This window comes from Pristis pectinata, chromosome 3 (genome assembly GCF_009764475.1).
Source record: "Pristis pectinata isolate sPriPec2 chromosome 3, sPriPec2.1.pri, whole genome shotgun sequence".
Taxonomy (NCBI): domain Eukaryota; kingdom Metazoa; phylum Chordata; class Chondrichthyes; order Rhinopristiformes; family Pristidae; genus Pristis; species Pristis pectinata.
The window spans coordinates 123,169,641-123,183,652 of NC_067407.1; the positions used below are offsets into that span (position 1 = coordinate 123,169,641).

General features: G+C 42.6%; 1 protein-coding gene across 2 annotated transcripts in view; it reads left to right on the forward strand.

Moving 5' to 3' along the window:
- The first annotated feature begins 7,007 nt into the window (after positions 1–7,007).
- The window catches only part of LOC127568408 (regulator of G-protein signaling 7), a 365,436-nt gene continuing 358,431 nt past the window's right edge, over positions 7,008–14,012 (forward strand). For both annotated transcript variants that reach the window (XM_052012099.1, XM_052012101.1), the window contains exons 1-2: positions 7,008–7,179; positions 7,992–8,097. In XM_052012099.1, coding sequence (XP_051868059.1) covers positions 8,014–8,097 — 84 coding nt within the window. In that variant the 5' untranslated portion in view covers positions 7,008–7,179; positions 7,992–8,013. The remainder of the gene's footprint in view (positions 7,180–7,991; positions 8,098–14,012) is intronic.

The window sequence follows — 14,012 nt, forward strand, 5'->3', positions numbered from 1 at the left end:
GTTTGCCGATGTGAGCCAATTGTTTGTTTACTGGCGCAGCAGTTGCGTTTCAAACTCACCCGGCTACACAACTGCCCCAAACTGCCTGGAGTTAAAATCAGGCACTGATTGTATTTTCACTCCAGCGTGGGACTGAAGGAGTGCTGCACTGTGGGAACTGCCCTATTTTGCTTGAGTCCTTAACCTTTCATGCAATCAGATTGCATTTTGAAAAGTTTCCCTCTTACGTTTGTCGCACAACCAACATCACAAATATAAATTCATTAGTTATTATCACACTACCACCTGTGGGAGTTTGCTGTGACCAATTTTTGAGACCTTGGGATTAGCATTGACGAGAAACTGAACTGGAGTAGCCATGAACTCATTGTGGCTACAAGAGCAAGTCAGAGGCTAGGAACCTTGCAGTGAATAACTCACCTCCTATCTCCCCAAAGCCTGTCCACCATCTACAAGGCTCAAGTCAGGAGTGTGATGGAACACTCTCCACTTGCCTGGATGAGGGCAGCTTCAACAGTACTCAAAAAGCTTAATATCATATCATAACAGCCGGCATGATAGGCACCCCATCCACAACCACTTCACCAGTGATCCACAGTAGCAGCAGCTTGTACAGGATGCACTGCAGCAACTCACCAAGACGCCTTAGACAGCACCTTCCAAACCCACGGCCTCTACCAGCTAGAATGTCAAGGGCAGCAAAAGCACGGGAGCACCACCACCTGGAAGTTGCCCTCCAAGCCACACACCATCCTGGAGCTCCCTCAAGGACAGCAGTGGTTCAAGAAAGCAGCTCACCACCACCTTCTCAAGGGAAAGAGGGATGGGAAGTCAAATGCTGGCTCGGTCTGCGAAGCCCACATCCTTTGAATGAATTTAAAAAATGGCTGTGTTATTTCCCACATTACAATTGTGGCAACATTTCAAACTCTTTCTTTCTTTCTGCTTCTTTTTATTGTTCACACTCTGGCGTATTTCTAAGATAAGATAAGATTTCTTTATCAGTCACATGTACATCGAAACACACAGTGAAATGCATCTTTGCATAGAATGTTCTGGGGGCAGCCCGCAAGTGTCGCCACGCTTCCGGCACCAACATAGCGTGCCCACAACTTCCTGACCCGTACATCTTTGGAATGTGGGAGGAAACCGGAGCGCCCAGAGGAAACCCATGCACACACGGGGAGAATGTACAAACTCCTCACAGACAGTGGCTGGCGCTGTAATAGCGTTGCGCTAACCGCTACACCACTGCGCCTGCTCCACCTAACAAGCTGATGGAATTAGATGCCACCAAAGAGAATCGGATAGGGTGAATTTGCAGGGCATAGTGGAAGCATGAGAAGTAATCAGATAGCTCTTTCAAAGAGCTGGCACATGCATGATGGGCTGAACAAGCTCTTCTCTGCTAAGTAAGTCTGCAATGGGTAAAATTCTTTAATTCTTTTGTCATTTCCATCATATTGTTTTAAGGCTGCTTCAGTTCTCTCTCCATGTCAAAGTAAATAACAATAAAAAAACTAACTCCCCTGTCCTGCCATGAATTTATGTGGATTTAATTCAAGGCTACTTGCCTACTCATTCCAGGTATTCCATGCTTCTAGCTCATCCCTTTTATGGGAACAGGATTTTGAAGGATTGTTGTTTTATTCTTGGAATTTCTTGCTCATTCATAAAATTCAGAAATCATTGGTGAGATTTTGCACCTTCTGATGTCATTGAAACATTGAACAAATACAAAGAGGAGTTGTATAATAGTGGAGCAGGCTTGGACAGGCAAGTGATGATTCCTATTCCCATTTTATATGCCTGTATGTTCATATATTAAGCCAAAAGAGAAAAAGACCAGGGCAGCAAAACTGAACTTCAACAGAAGGACTTCAACTACTCTTGATTTTCATTTCTGTTGACTTTAATTTCATCCACCTATCATTTGCAAATCAAATATAAAGGAATCTTGGCTTTAAAATAGCTCAGCAATGCAATTATACCAACTTCTACCTGCCTGGTTTCCACTCAGAATAAAAATCAAGTTCAAATGTCTTTAGTTACCACCCATAAACGATGCCAGTGGAGATCTGCTAGTGCCAATAATATTTCACAAAGAACTGTTTCAATTACATTAGAATCCCTATCATATTCTGGTCTTCTGAATGCCAGAAATATTGCAGATTGAATATTGCAATGCATGTTTTGTTAGAACCAGTTCTGATCATGACATCCAATGAGCAGTCAATTCTAAGCATTATGACTCTCCCACCAATAGATATTTCAACACATCTGCATTTACTCAAATATCACCCATCCTACTTTATGTTTTCAAAGTTGAATGTCACTTAAATTGGCAAAACAGTTATAATCTTATCCATAAATATAGCTCTGAGACCCTCTGTGTTCTACAAACATTACCAGGACCTACAACATTCACTATATTGAGCAAATTGATTATCTTACCAGGCTTTCACACATTTAACGACTTGATGTACAAGAGCCTAACCGTGGCATTACAGACTACAGCTTTCAAACTGAGCACCTTGATACTTAATGGCATTACTTTGCTGTTCCCCACCATCAATCTCCTCAAAGGTCACGAATAGCCAAAAAGTCAACTGTTCCAGTCACATAAATACTGTGGTTACAAGAACAGATCAGAGGCTTTGTATTCCACAGTTACTAACCTCCTGACACCACTAAACCTTCCTATCATATGCAAAGTTATGTGCGTGGGGGATTAATCTCCACCTGCATGGACGAATGGAGTTCCAACAACAGCACTCAAGAGGCTCAATATCATCCAGATCAAAGCACCTCACCCACCACCATCAAAACTCATTCTTTCCATCAATGGCACACCATGGTGCATTGTGTGCCATCTGCAGTAACTTGCAAAGGCTACTCAGGCACGACCTGCTACCTCTATCACAAGAACACAAGATCAGGATGGGGCCACCTGGCCCCTCAAGCCTGCCCCACCATTCAATATGGTCATGGCTGATTGGCCCCAAGCCTCAGCTCCTCTTGTGGCACTTTCCCATTGTCCTCAATTCTTTGATGTTTCAAAACTGTATTGACCTCCTCTTTAAATACCTCTTTCAATTCATCTTTCAACCCCTCAGGATAGGGAATTCCAGAGGTTCACCACCCTGTGCAAGAAGAAATTCCTAAGCATCTGAGTTTGTGATAGCTTATTCTTAGCTATCACAAAAAATGTTAAGGGCTTCAAAGGCACAGGTACACCTGCAGGTTTTCCCAGCGGCACCATGTCCTGACTTGGACATGGATCAAGATTCCTTCATCACTGTAGGGTCTAAATTCTGGAATGCCCTCCCTAACAGCTTAGTGGGCATACTTGAACCATAAGGACTTCAGTGGTTCAGAGACCTGAGCCAGTACCAGATTCTCAATGACAATTAAAAAAATGCAACAGGTTGACTGGAACAGAAGAACATAACATAAGAACATAAGAAATAGGAGCAGGAGTTGGCCATCTGGCCCATTAAGCCTGCTCCACCATTCAATAAGATCATGGCTGATCTGGCTGTGGACTCAGATCCACCGACCTGCCTTATCGCCAAAGCCCTTTATTCCCTTACTATGCAAACATCTATCTAACTGTATCTTAAATATATTTTAATGAGGTTGTCACAAACCAGCAACAAAAGAAACACACTGAGCATGATTCAGTGTTAAAAACTATTTTATTAATCACTACTTATGATAATACGTAAAATAAAAGTTAAAAAAAAAATGTTAGTATGTTAGAATTCAAAAATGTTAAACCTCGAACGTTAACCCCAAAACTAAACTCTTCGTGTGTGTGTGTGACAAAGTCCAAAACTCCCAGTTCCTGAATGGTTCTTAAAGTTCAGTTCCGCAAGCCATAAGGTGAAACATGAGCAAGGGCTTCTTCAACAACCACCGTTGTCTGAAGATAAGATGTAGATGTAGAAAAACATAGAGAGAGTACATACGAAATCCAAATGTTCCACGATGGAACCCAAACGACACTTCAGTGTTTACTCGGTAGTGACTTCCTCACCCCGAAAAGCATCCGAACCGTGGTCATCCACATACAAATACCTGTTTCCTTCTACAGGTCAGCAACAAAGTGAACTCCACCGGATTACTTCCAACTTCCATACATGGATTTCAGTGGCAAACACAGTTATTGTTTCTCATCCATCGATAGAGAAAACAAGCAGGCTGGTGTCTCTCTCCCTTCTCTCTCTCTCTTCTTCTTCTTCTTCTTACTTCTTCAACAACGTCATTACGTCCTTTATCTTCTATTGACGTAAGCACGCCCCACACACACATACACACACACTCTCTATCTTAAAGGGACTTTCACTGAGTCCTGCTTCCCTAGGCAGAGAATTCCAGATTCACGACTCTCTGGGAAAAGCAGTTTCTTTTCATCTCCATCCTAAATTTATTCCCCTGAATCTTGAGGCTATGTCCCCTGGTTCTAGTCTCACCTACCAGTAGAAAGAATCTTCCTGCCTCCATCTAATCTATCCCTTTCATAATTTTATGTGTTTCTGTAAGATCCCCTCTCATTCTTCTGAATTCCAAGAGAATCCCAGGCGACTCAATCTCTCCTCATAAGCTAAACCCCTCATCTCTGGAATCAACCCGGTGAACCTCCTCTGCAACACTGAACATATCCTTCATGTAACCAAGAGAACTTCCAGTAGTATGTGTACAACAGGAGAACATGACTAAAGAGAAATCTCCAAACTTTGATCGTTTCAGCAGTGCTAAGTCCAATGGATGGCACAATGAGGGAAAGATCTTTTTTAAGTAAATGGATGAGAAACAAAGTTTGAGGTTAGAAAGATCCAATAGCATCTTATAGAAAATGAAGAGGTGTTTCTTGGGTACTTTAAGGACCACATAATGAGGGGAGGGAGTGAGGGCAGAAAGAAAGAGATGGTATTTTGAATGGATAGAGCTATCTCTGACTCAATTGCATTTTGCCTTTCTGGGCTCATACTGTCTTGTACCATTATTGTCCGTGTCACTTTCTGCCTGCTAATGTTAACAGATCATTGAGTCCTAATGCAAGGTTTCAACCTGAAACATCGACAATTCCTTTCCTCCCACAGATGTTGCATGACCCACTGAGTTCCTCCAGCCAATTGTTGCTGCAACAGATCATCCCTTCTGTTCTTTCCTCATCCCCTTCACTGCCACTGTACTTGCTTCAAATTTGTTACATATCTAACTCACTCTCACCAGTTCTAAGGAAACATCAATTTTGATTCTTTCTCCTTAACCTGTTGAATGTTCACAGTATTTTTGTGTTTTTTTCCACAAACCTGAATAGCACTCGACTTACACTGAGAAACATCACTTAAAATGATCCACAAAATAACTATTATTTATAAAACATAGTGAAACATAACCTGGTTTTTCACAGCAGCATTGTTAAACTAAAGACGGTACATGGTAGATATAACACAAGAACTCAAGAAAATACAGGTAGCTGCAAGGGTTGACCACTAAGCTCCTTACCCCTGCCCTGCCATTTGATATGATCATGACTAATCTATGCAGGCCTTATAACCCACAATTCCCCAATTGTTCAAATAGTTATCTGTCTCCACCTTAATTATATCTAATGATCTGGTCTCCACCACTCTCAGGGAGCTGAGAATTCCAGAGATTCTCTGCCCTCTGAGAAAAGGAATTTCTACGCACCTCAGTTTTAAATGATGTACCCCCTTGTTCATGGCTCTTCAAGAAGTGAAAACTTCTCAACTTCTGCCCTGTCAAACCCTTTAGGATTTTGTATGTTTAAATAGTCAGGTCAGCTCCAAAGAATAAAAAAAACTACCAAGCCTTCCCAGGGCACCAATGCTCAAGACAAGAGGGCATGGCTTTAAGGTTATGGGTGGGAGGTTCAGAGGAAATGTCAGGGGGAGGTTTTTCGCCCAGAGAGTGGTTGGTGCATGGAATGCACTGCCTGGGGTGGTGGTGGAGGCAAATACATTGGACAAGTTCAAGAGTTTGTTGGATAGGCATATGGAGGAATGTGAGATAGAGGGATACGTGGGAGGAAAGGGTTAGATAGTGTGAGGGTGGTTTGGTGGACAGCACAACATGGTGGGCCGAAGGGCCTGTTTTGTGCTGTATGGTTCTATGGTTCTGTCTTGATAAGACAATCCTCCCACCCCAGGATTTAACCCAGTGAATCGCTGTTGGAGTGTCCCAAGTGCGACAGCACCCATTTTTTATGTAAGGGGACCAGAGCTGTACACAGTAATCTGGGTGTAGCCCAGTACAACTGTGACAAAACCTCCCTAATCTTAAACCAACCTCTTTGCAATAAAGATCAACATGCCCTTTGCCGTTCTAACTATTTATAGTTCTGCCTGCTGACTTTTTGTGATTCATGCACAAGAACACCTAGATCCCTCTCATTTAGGAGTTGTTGGAGTACATTGGTCTCGGTCAAGGGGATAGGTCTCAAGAGAGCTTTAAAAACTGAAAGAGAACTGCAGTGGTTTGGGGAAGGAACTCTAGTTTCCTATATTGGTTATCTTGTGGATCATTTCAACTGCTATTCAGGTTTATCAAAACAAACAAAATTACTAGGAATATTCAGCAGGTTACAGTTGTACATCCTCTGCAAGGACGATCAAGAGGCCAGAACTGGCAGAGCAAAAAATAATCTTGGAGCGTTGCACGGCTGAAGGAAGTTACAGAGACAGTTTTACATCAACAACTTGCATTCCTAACGAAACCTCATCCATCACCTCCAGTCATCTGACTGTAGCTTTAGGAAAGCAACTCTGGCAGGGGACGGGACGTGCTCTTTGCCCCGGAGCCGCCGCCGCCGCCGAACCCGGAACCCTGGAGCGCGTGCTGATTGTTAGTTGGGTGGCTCGCATTGCGCGCGCCCGTGCGTCCCGAGAACGCGCGCGGGAGGTTGGTGGTGGTGGTGGTGGTGGTGGTGGGGGGGGGGGGGGGGGGGGGGGGAAGCGCGTGCCCAGCAGGGAGCGCGGGCTGCAACATCTCCAGAAATAAGGCTGACAGAGGGAGGGAGAGAAAAAAAAAGCCTTGCCCTCTCGGAGCCTCGCTGCAAATCGCAAATGAATTGTCTGAGGCCGGGATCGGGTGGAAGCGTTGCAGAGATCAGGACTTTTGGCTGTTATCGTGCAGTGTGCTGTGCTTGAGGTAAATGCAAGCGGCTCGTTATCCAAATCTTGGAAAAAAGGGAGAGATAAAGGGAATCGAAGCATTTGACAGCGACGCCCGGTGCTGGGGTTGTTTGCATTTATTGTCCCTCGTAGAGTGCTTGCTTTCCAACATGTTTTGGTCGCTGTCTATGGTGCTGAACGCGCTGCCTGACTCGGGCTCACTGTGCGAAGGAACCCAAGTGCCTTTCGGTGCTGGGGGAACAGCCTAAGTGTACCGCATGGGTTGCATGTATCGTCCAGCGCAAAACAACCCACTAGACCAATGCACCCTGCCGTATGCACTCGCGATGTGAACGACAGGACCAGCAAATCTGCAAATATAGGTGGCGAGGAAACATGGGCAGCGTGCAGCGAATGAACACTTACAGTGCAATTTTGATGATATGTTTTGCGATCTGCTGCATTATAGAGCACTCGTTTGGTTTGTCCCTTCGCGCTTTCCATTTCCTTCAACAAGCATTGCCTTTACTGTCAGGAATCAGGGTGAGGATCGCATTTGCAGTTGTGGTGTTGCTGCCCGCTAAATCCGCCCTCACAAAATCATTAATGATTTAGGATCTAAGTTTACCTCAGGTGGCCCCCCCCACCTCTCCCCCGGGTTGCGTTGCCCTTTGCTGTGACCGCATTTGACATGTTGCTGCTCTTTCATTTATTACAAGCTCGACGATTGTCAGCATTCTTAATATATATATATAATATATTAGATATACTGTATATTTTATATATATAGATATAAAATGACATTTTAAATAAAGATCCTATTGTTTTCTCCCTTTGGTGAGAATTCAGGAATCCCAAGGCACATCTTGCTATGGCGCAAGGAAATAATTATGGACAAAACGCGAGTAACAACGGAACGGCGGACGAATCGCCCAACATGCTGGTGTACAGAAAGGTAGGCGAGTGAGTGAGTGAATGTGTGTGTATGTGTGTGTGTGAGAGAGAGAGCGTGTGTGTGTGTGTGGAGAGAGAGAGAGAGAGAGAGAGAGAGAGACAGACAGAGACAGAGAGAGAGAGAGAGCGAGAGAGAGGGACTTGTGGCAGAGGATGTAACGCCTCGCTGAAGCCACAGCATCCAGAGCATTGTTTAGGGTTTGTGCAGTTCTGTGGCTCCTCTACCAGTCAGCGGGAGTGGGTGGTTCGAATCCCGGCAGTGGAGCCCAGGGCAACCCGACTCCCGGATTTCCAGCGGCTCTCGCCGCCCATGGATCGATTTGAGCAGCATGCCGTTTATTGCCGCTGTGAACAGCTGTGAGAAAAGATACCTTATTTTTTTAAAAGGAGCCCCACTGCGGTGTGCCCCACTGGAGGTTGCTTGTGGAGGGAGATGCAAACCTCCCGGGCTGGGCACACTGGCGTTCCAGCGACAGTACTGGATTGACAGGTAGCCAGGTTGCAGAGCAACTCTGAGTCAGACCTGGCACAGCTCTTCATCTCGCCATATGCCCACTAAGCCGCGTAGAGCCAGCAGGTGTGCTACTGGAATATGCAAGAAGTGAGCCTGTCCAAGTGTTACCGCAGCGGACCGATGGTCAATAACGTGCTCGTGATAATGGAAGACTTCTGTCTGTGCGCCTCATGAATTACATAACCTGACGCGATGTTCGGAGCACCGTTTTACTTACATAGGCTTACAGTTTGGGCTAATTAAGACATGCCTTTATCATTGTCCTGAGTGGAAAATATTCTTCCTAGTTACCAAGGCATTTTTACACCTGAGTGCGTTTTCATTGATTAACTTAAGTATTTTTGAATTATGTTAAGTATCCTTTAAGGGAAATAAATTTCAGATAAAGCAAACGTCCTGAAACGTAATTTTAACAAGTTGTATTTACTTAACAGACTTTATATAGAAAAAAATCTCGGAGGGGTAAGGAGAAATTGGGTGCAAGGAAACAACATAATTGAGAAAGAAAGATTAAAGGGCAAGATTTTTCAGCCACTTTTGAAAACAAGATAAGTAAAATATAGCAGGGTGAGGTGGCTGTGGCATTGGTTCAAAGATCAGCTGCTGCTTGGCTGCACAGTAAAGTGGAAAATAAGGACTTTCCCAACACTAGGAATATTACTCATTTAATGCATTTCTGTTTGCATGCATTGATACTTCACAATAGTTACACTTAAGATCCAAGTCTGCAAGGCTTGTTTGGCAGTATGCTGAGTACAGACAACCTTGAGAGTGATATTACCTGTCTAAGGGGGTGTAATATTCTTCCTAAATTCATCCTGATTAGCAGGAAGAAAACAAATACCTGCAGGCTGAATAAAATAAAATAGTAAATCCTGGAAATATTCTGCAGGTCAGGCAGCATTTGTGGAGAGAGAAACAGAATTAATGTTTCAGGTTCTTGATCTTTCAGAAGAAGGTTTCAACAGCTTGAAATGTTAACTCAGTTTTACTCTCCACAGATGCTGTTTTAACTTCTAAGTCATTCCAAAATTTGCTGATATTATAACCATGTTTAACATTTGCTTCACTATGAATTATGCTGGTATTCCTGAGTGGATCATAGAAAATGAGCCATTGTAGCTATGGGAAGTGCACATGTTGTGTGGCTTTGCATGTCCATATAAAATGAATTGCCATCAGTTTATTGTTTTGTTTTTGAATTAGTCAATGCATTGAATTACTTAGAACAAACATTCAGCTGAACAATCCCTACGCAAGCCTACACCTGCCTTTCCTCATCTATCTCTATCAGCATAATCCCCTATTCCTTTCATTATTCAGTCACCTCTCAAATCAATCCACACTGTTTGTCTCAGTCGTTCCCTCTGGCAGCAGCTTCCACATTCTTAACACTCCCGATATGATCTCTCAGTACCAATCTAACATTGATAGCCTCTAGATTAGCTGTTCCATTTTTGTCACAAGTGATTATAGGTGCGACAGAAATTGAATTGGTTGCAAAGTGGCATAAATTGTATATGTAGAGACATTTGTGGCATGAGTCTGTTGAAATAAAACCTGCACTGCCATTTTGGAGCTCAAGTGTTCAGGTTGTTAACCTTTTCTAACCTAGCTGAGTATGTGTTCCATCAGAAGAGCAGACCCCCAGTGACACTGCTGGTTAAAGAGATCACCAACTATTTTCAGATTATTTGCTATTAATTTCCACTGAGTGTTGTACAAATTTTTGGTGCTCTAAGTTTGCTAAAATCTGCAGGGAGTGATATGGCTGCTGCTGAAGGAGTTTTTCCTGGCTATGTGGACTCTTCAGGAATCGGCCGATCCCAGACATGGGTGTATTAGTAGGCATTTCCCTTGGAACACAGATTCCCATGGGAGTGATCAGAGGGAACATGGAGGTACAGAAAGATTTAGAAATGCAAATAGCCTACAACCCTTTCAGATATATTGAAAGGATTTATGGGAAGTTTCACATGGAATATTTTATGCAGACTTGGCTTCATTATCTAAGAATATATTTGTGATAGAGGGTCTCCATCAAAGCTTCACTAGATTGATTCCTGGGTTGGGAGGATTGTCTTACGAGTAGAGATTAATCTGACTGGGCCCATGCACTCCAGAATCCAGAATGAGAGGTGAAATCCACATAATTCTTACAGGGTAGATGATGTGTCTCGAGAGACAGAGATCATGGTCTCAAAATAAGGGGTCAGGCATTCAGGACTGAGATAAGTAGAAACATCTCCACACTGTGCAGTGTGGAGTTCATTTGCTATGACCAAAAACTGGTAGACTTTTGGATGTTAAGGGAATCAAGGAGTATGGACTAGTACAGGCATGTGGTGCTGAGGTGAAAGATTACCTCTCATCTTGTTCCATGGGGGAACAGATTGAGGGCTGAATGGCTTACCCCAGCTTCTACTTTTTATCTTGTTGTGTGATCATTCAATAATCAATGAACACCAGAGGTCCTGATAATACATGTGTGTTTAAAGTGCCCCTGCAGAAAGAGTCAACTTTAAATGCCTATGCCTACCCACTTTGCCCTATTTAGATTCTTATTTTCCAATTACTTTGTGACCTTTTAATTTTCTTATGCTTACTTATCTTAAGTTTTTAGTTGCCAATTTTATGCCTTTCTAAAGATTCACTTGCGCCATATTATGATTTGTTTTAATCCTCTTCATTATTTAATGCCTATTTTGCTAAACCCACCTTCCAAATTTGGTGTCATTCATAATTTCAGAAATTTTGATTTTGATTCGATCGTCTAATTTTTTAAACCTAAATTGTGAACAGCAGTAGTCTCAGACATGGGAGATCCACACAACCCAACTTTTGCAACTTTGAATGACTATCCTCCTTCTCCACCCTCCCTTTTCTATCTTGAAACCAGCTACATATCCATCTTTTGAATAGATACCTGCGCTGCACACACTGGCATTCATTTATCTGTTCTACATATTCAAAGACCTATTTGAATTCTGGAAGAATGACATCTACTGCACTATCCTTAAATACTCTCTCTCTTATTGCTTCTGAGAATTCTATGAAGTTGATCAACCAAGACTTTTCCTGCTGAGATATATGTCAATTATTCGTTATTGTATTTTGGTTCCTGACTATCTCTCCTTTTAAAATTTTAATAGAGATTTCATTATTTTACTTCCCAAATAATGTTGTAATGACTGCCCTCTCGTTTCCCGGACAAGTTCCATCTCTCTTCTTAAACCAGGTGTTATCTATCCACTGATTTTCTGGTGCTATACCATTGTATAACAAAGTATTAACAATGTGTAATAGTGTTTCTCTTATATCTTGCCTGAATTCTTATATAATGTGACATTTATTTCCTTTGGACTATGAGTTCTATCCTTTTTGGCATCATGGTCAGCAGAGACATTGTGGGCTGAAGGGTCTGTGCTGTACTGTTCTATGTTCTATGTTTTATGTTGTTCTTTGAGTTTGATTAGTTTACTTAGGATTGCTTTTCTTAATTTTAAATCCCATCCTCTGATATATTCTTCCAATCTGTCTTTGTGGTGAATACTGAAGCAAAATAATTATTTAATTTCCCTTCCTATTTCTCTGTCCCATCCCCAATCCTGTCCTGATTTTCCTTTTTTATTCAAATATTACTGTTATTCTCTGCACCCTGACAGTTTAATTTTGTAGTTCCTTTTTGCTATCCTGAGACTTTTATTTTAACCTCATCTAATCTCTTCACGGTCTCCCTTATCATGCTTTTCTTTCAGCATGGTGATCCAGCAGCTGGAGCTGCTGCCTCACAGCTTCATGGATACGGGTTTGATCCTGACTCATGCCAGTTTAATAGGTGGGAGGAAACTGGAGCACCTTTCATAAACCCACACCATGACAGGGACTATGTACTAAACTCCACACAGATAACACCTAGGGTCAGGATCAAAACAAGAAAAACATATTCTGGTAAAAGAAGAACAAGCTAAACACTTACGAGACACTATCAATAGAAAAAAGGCAAAAGCAAGAACCTGACATTAAAGAAAAGTCTGTGAACTATGTTAATGAGTGCCTCATTGGTGTACTCCTGATCCTATGCAGAAAGTTACTTAATTACTTAACTCAAGAGGAAGTCCTTCAGCCCATCTACAACATGCTACCCTCTTTGATCCTGACCTCAGGTGCTGACATTGTGGAGTTTGTATTTCCTCCCTATGACGAGGTGGGTTTTGTGGCTCTGGTTCCCTCCCACATCCCAAAGACATGCTGGTGGTTAACTTACACCAGCCAGCCCTGGTGCAAAATTTAGGGCTGGAAGTGAAGTGCTTGTATCAGCACATCAGCGTTTCATTGCTGGGTGCATTGCTGGGTCTAGCAGTTGGGCAGGAGGACCAACATGCCAGCAACTGACCTCCAGGTCATCTCAAACATCCGCATTTGACCACTTGTACATAGAAATGTGAGACTTGCTAAACTGCAGAATGCAGATAACCAGCCGTTTTGCATGGAGCATTCTTACAGGTTAACTCATTCCTTACGATTACCTTCTCTACAGTAACACCTCTGCCTTTTGTCATTTTCAATTAATATCCTAAGCTACCATTGTCTAAATGTACAAAAAAAGAAATGTTCAGCTGATCAAGCAGCTTCTATAGAGAGAAACAAAGGTGATGTTTTAGGTTGAATGTTAGAAATCAAACATGTTTTGAATTGCAGGGAAGGGCTGGAGAGGTGAAAAGGAATGTCAGTGACAATTTGGAGAGCAAGGGAGAGCAACTGATACAGTTGCTGCTGAAAGGGTGGTGAAGGTTTGTTAATTACAGCTGGTCTGTCTGGAGATGATGGGAGTGGAGGGAGATGGATGAGGACAGAGGGTGGGGGAGGAGAAAAAATGCTACAGTGCCTGGAAATAAGATATAAGGGAATATCAAAAATGCTCAGCAGGTCGGCAGCATCTGTCGAGAGAGAAAAATTGAGTTAATGGTACAGCTGATGACCTTCCATTAGAATTGTCCTCTTCTGATACAAATTGGAAAATCAGGCTATCTGAATTTGTCGATTTCAGTGTTGGGACCTGAGGGCTGTAACATGCCATTCTTTATCACAAGACACCGTGTTCAGTTGCCGTAATGTCAATAGAAAGCATTCACTTTCTTTTGCTGCATAGCTTATCACATCCATTCCTTTTGTGCTCTCTGCCTCTCCCTTCCCTGCAGCTTCAAACATCTTCAGTTTATACCTTTTCCCAGTTCTGATGAAAGGTCATAGATTAGATGAGCATTTCCAATATTTTCTGTTTTAATTTCAGATTTCCTTCCTCTGTGATTTTCTCCTTGTCGAGTTGTTACTTCTATTTCCCATACTTGCTCTGTTGCATTCCTCATCACTAGATCCAGTGATAATTACACCCTTGTTGG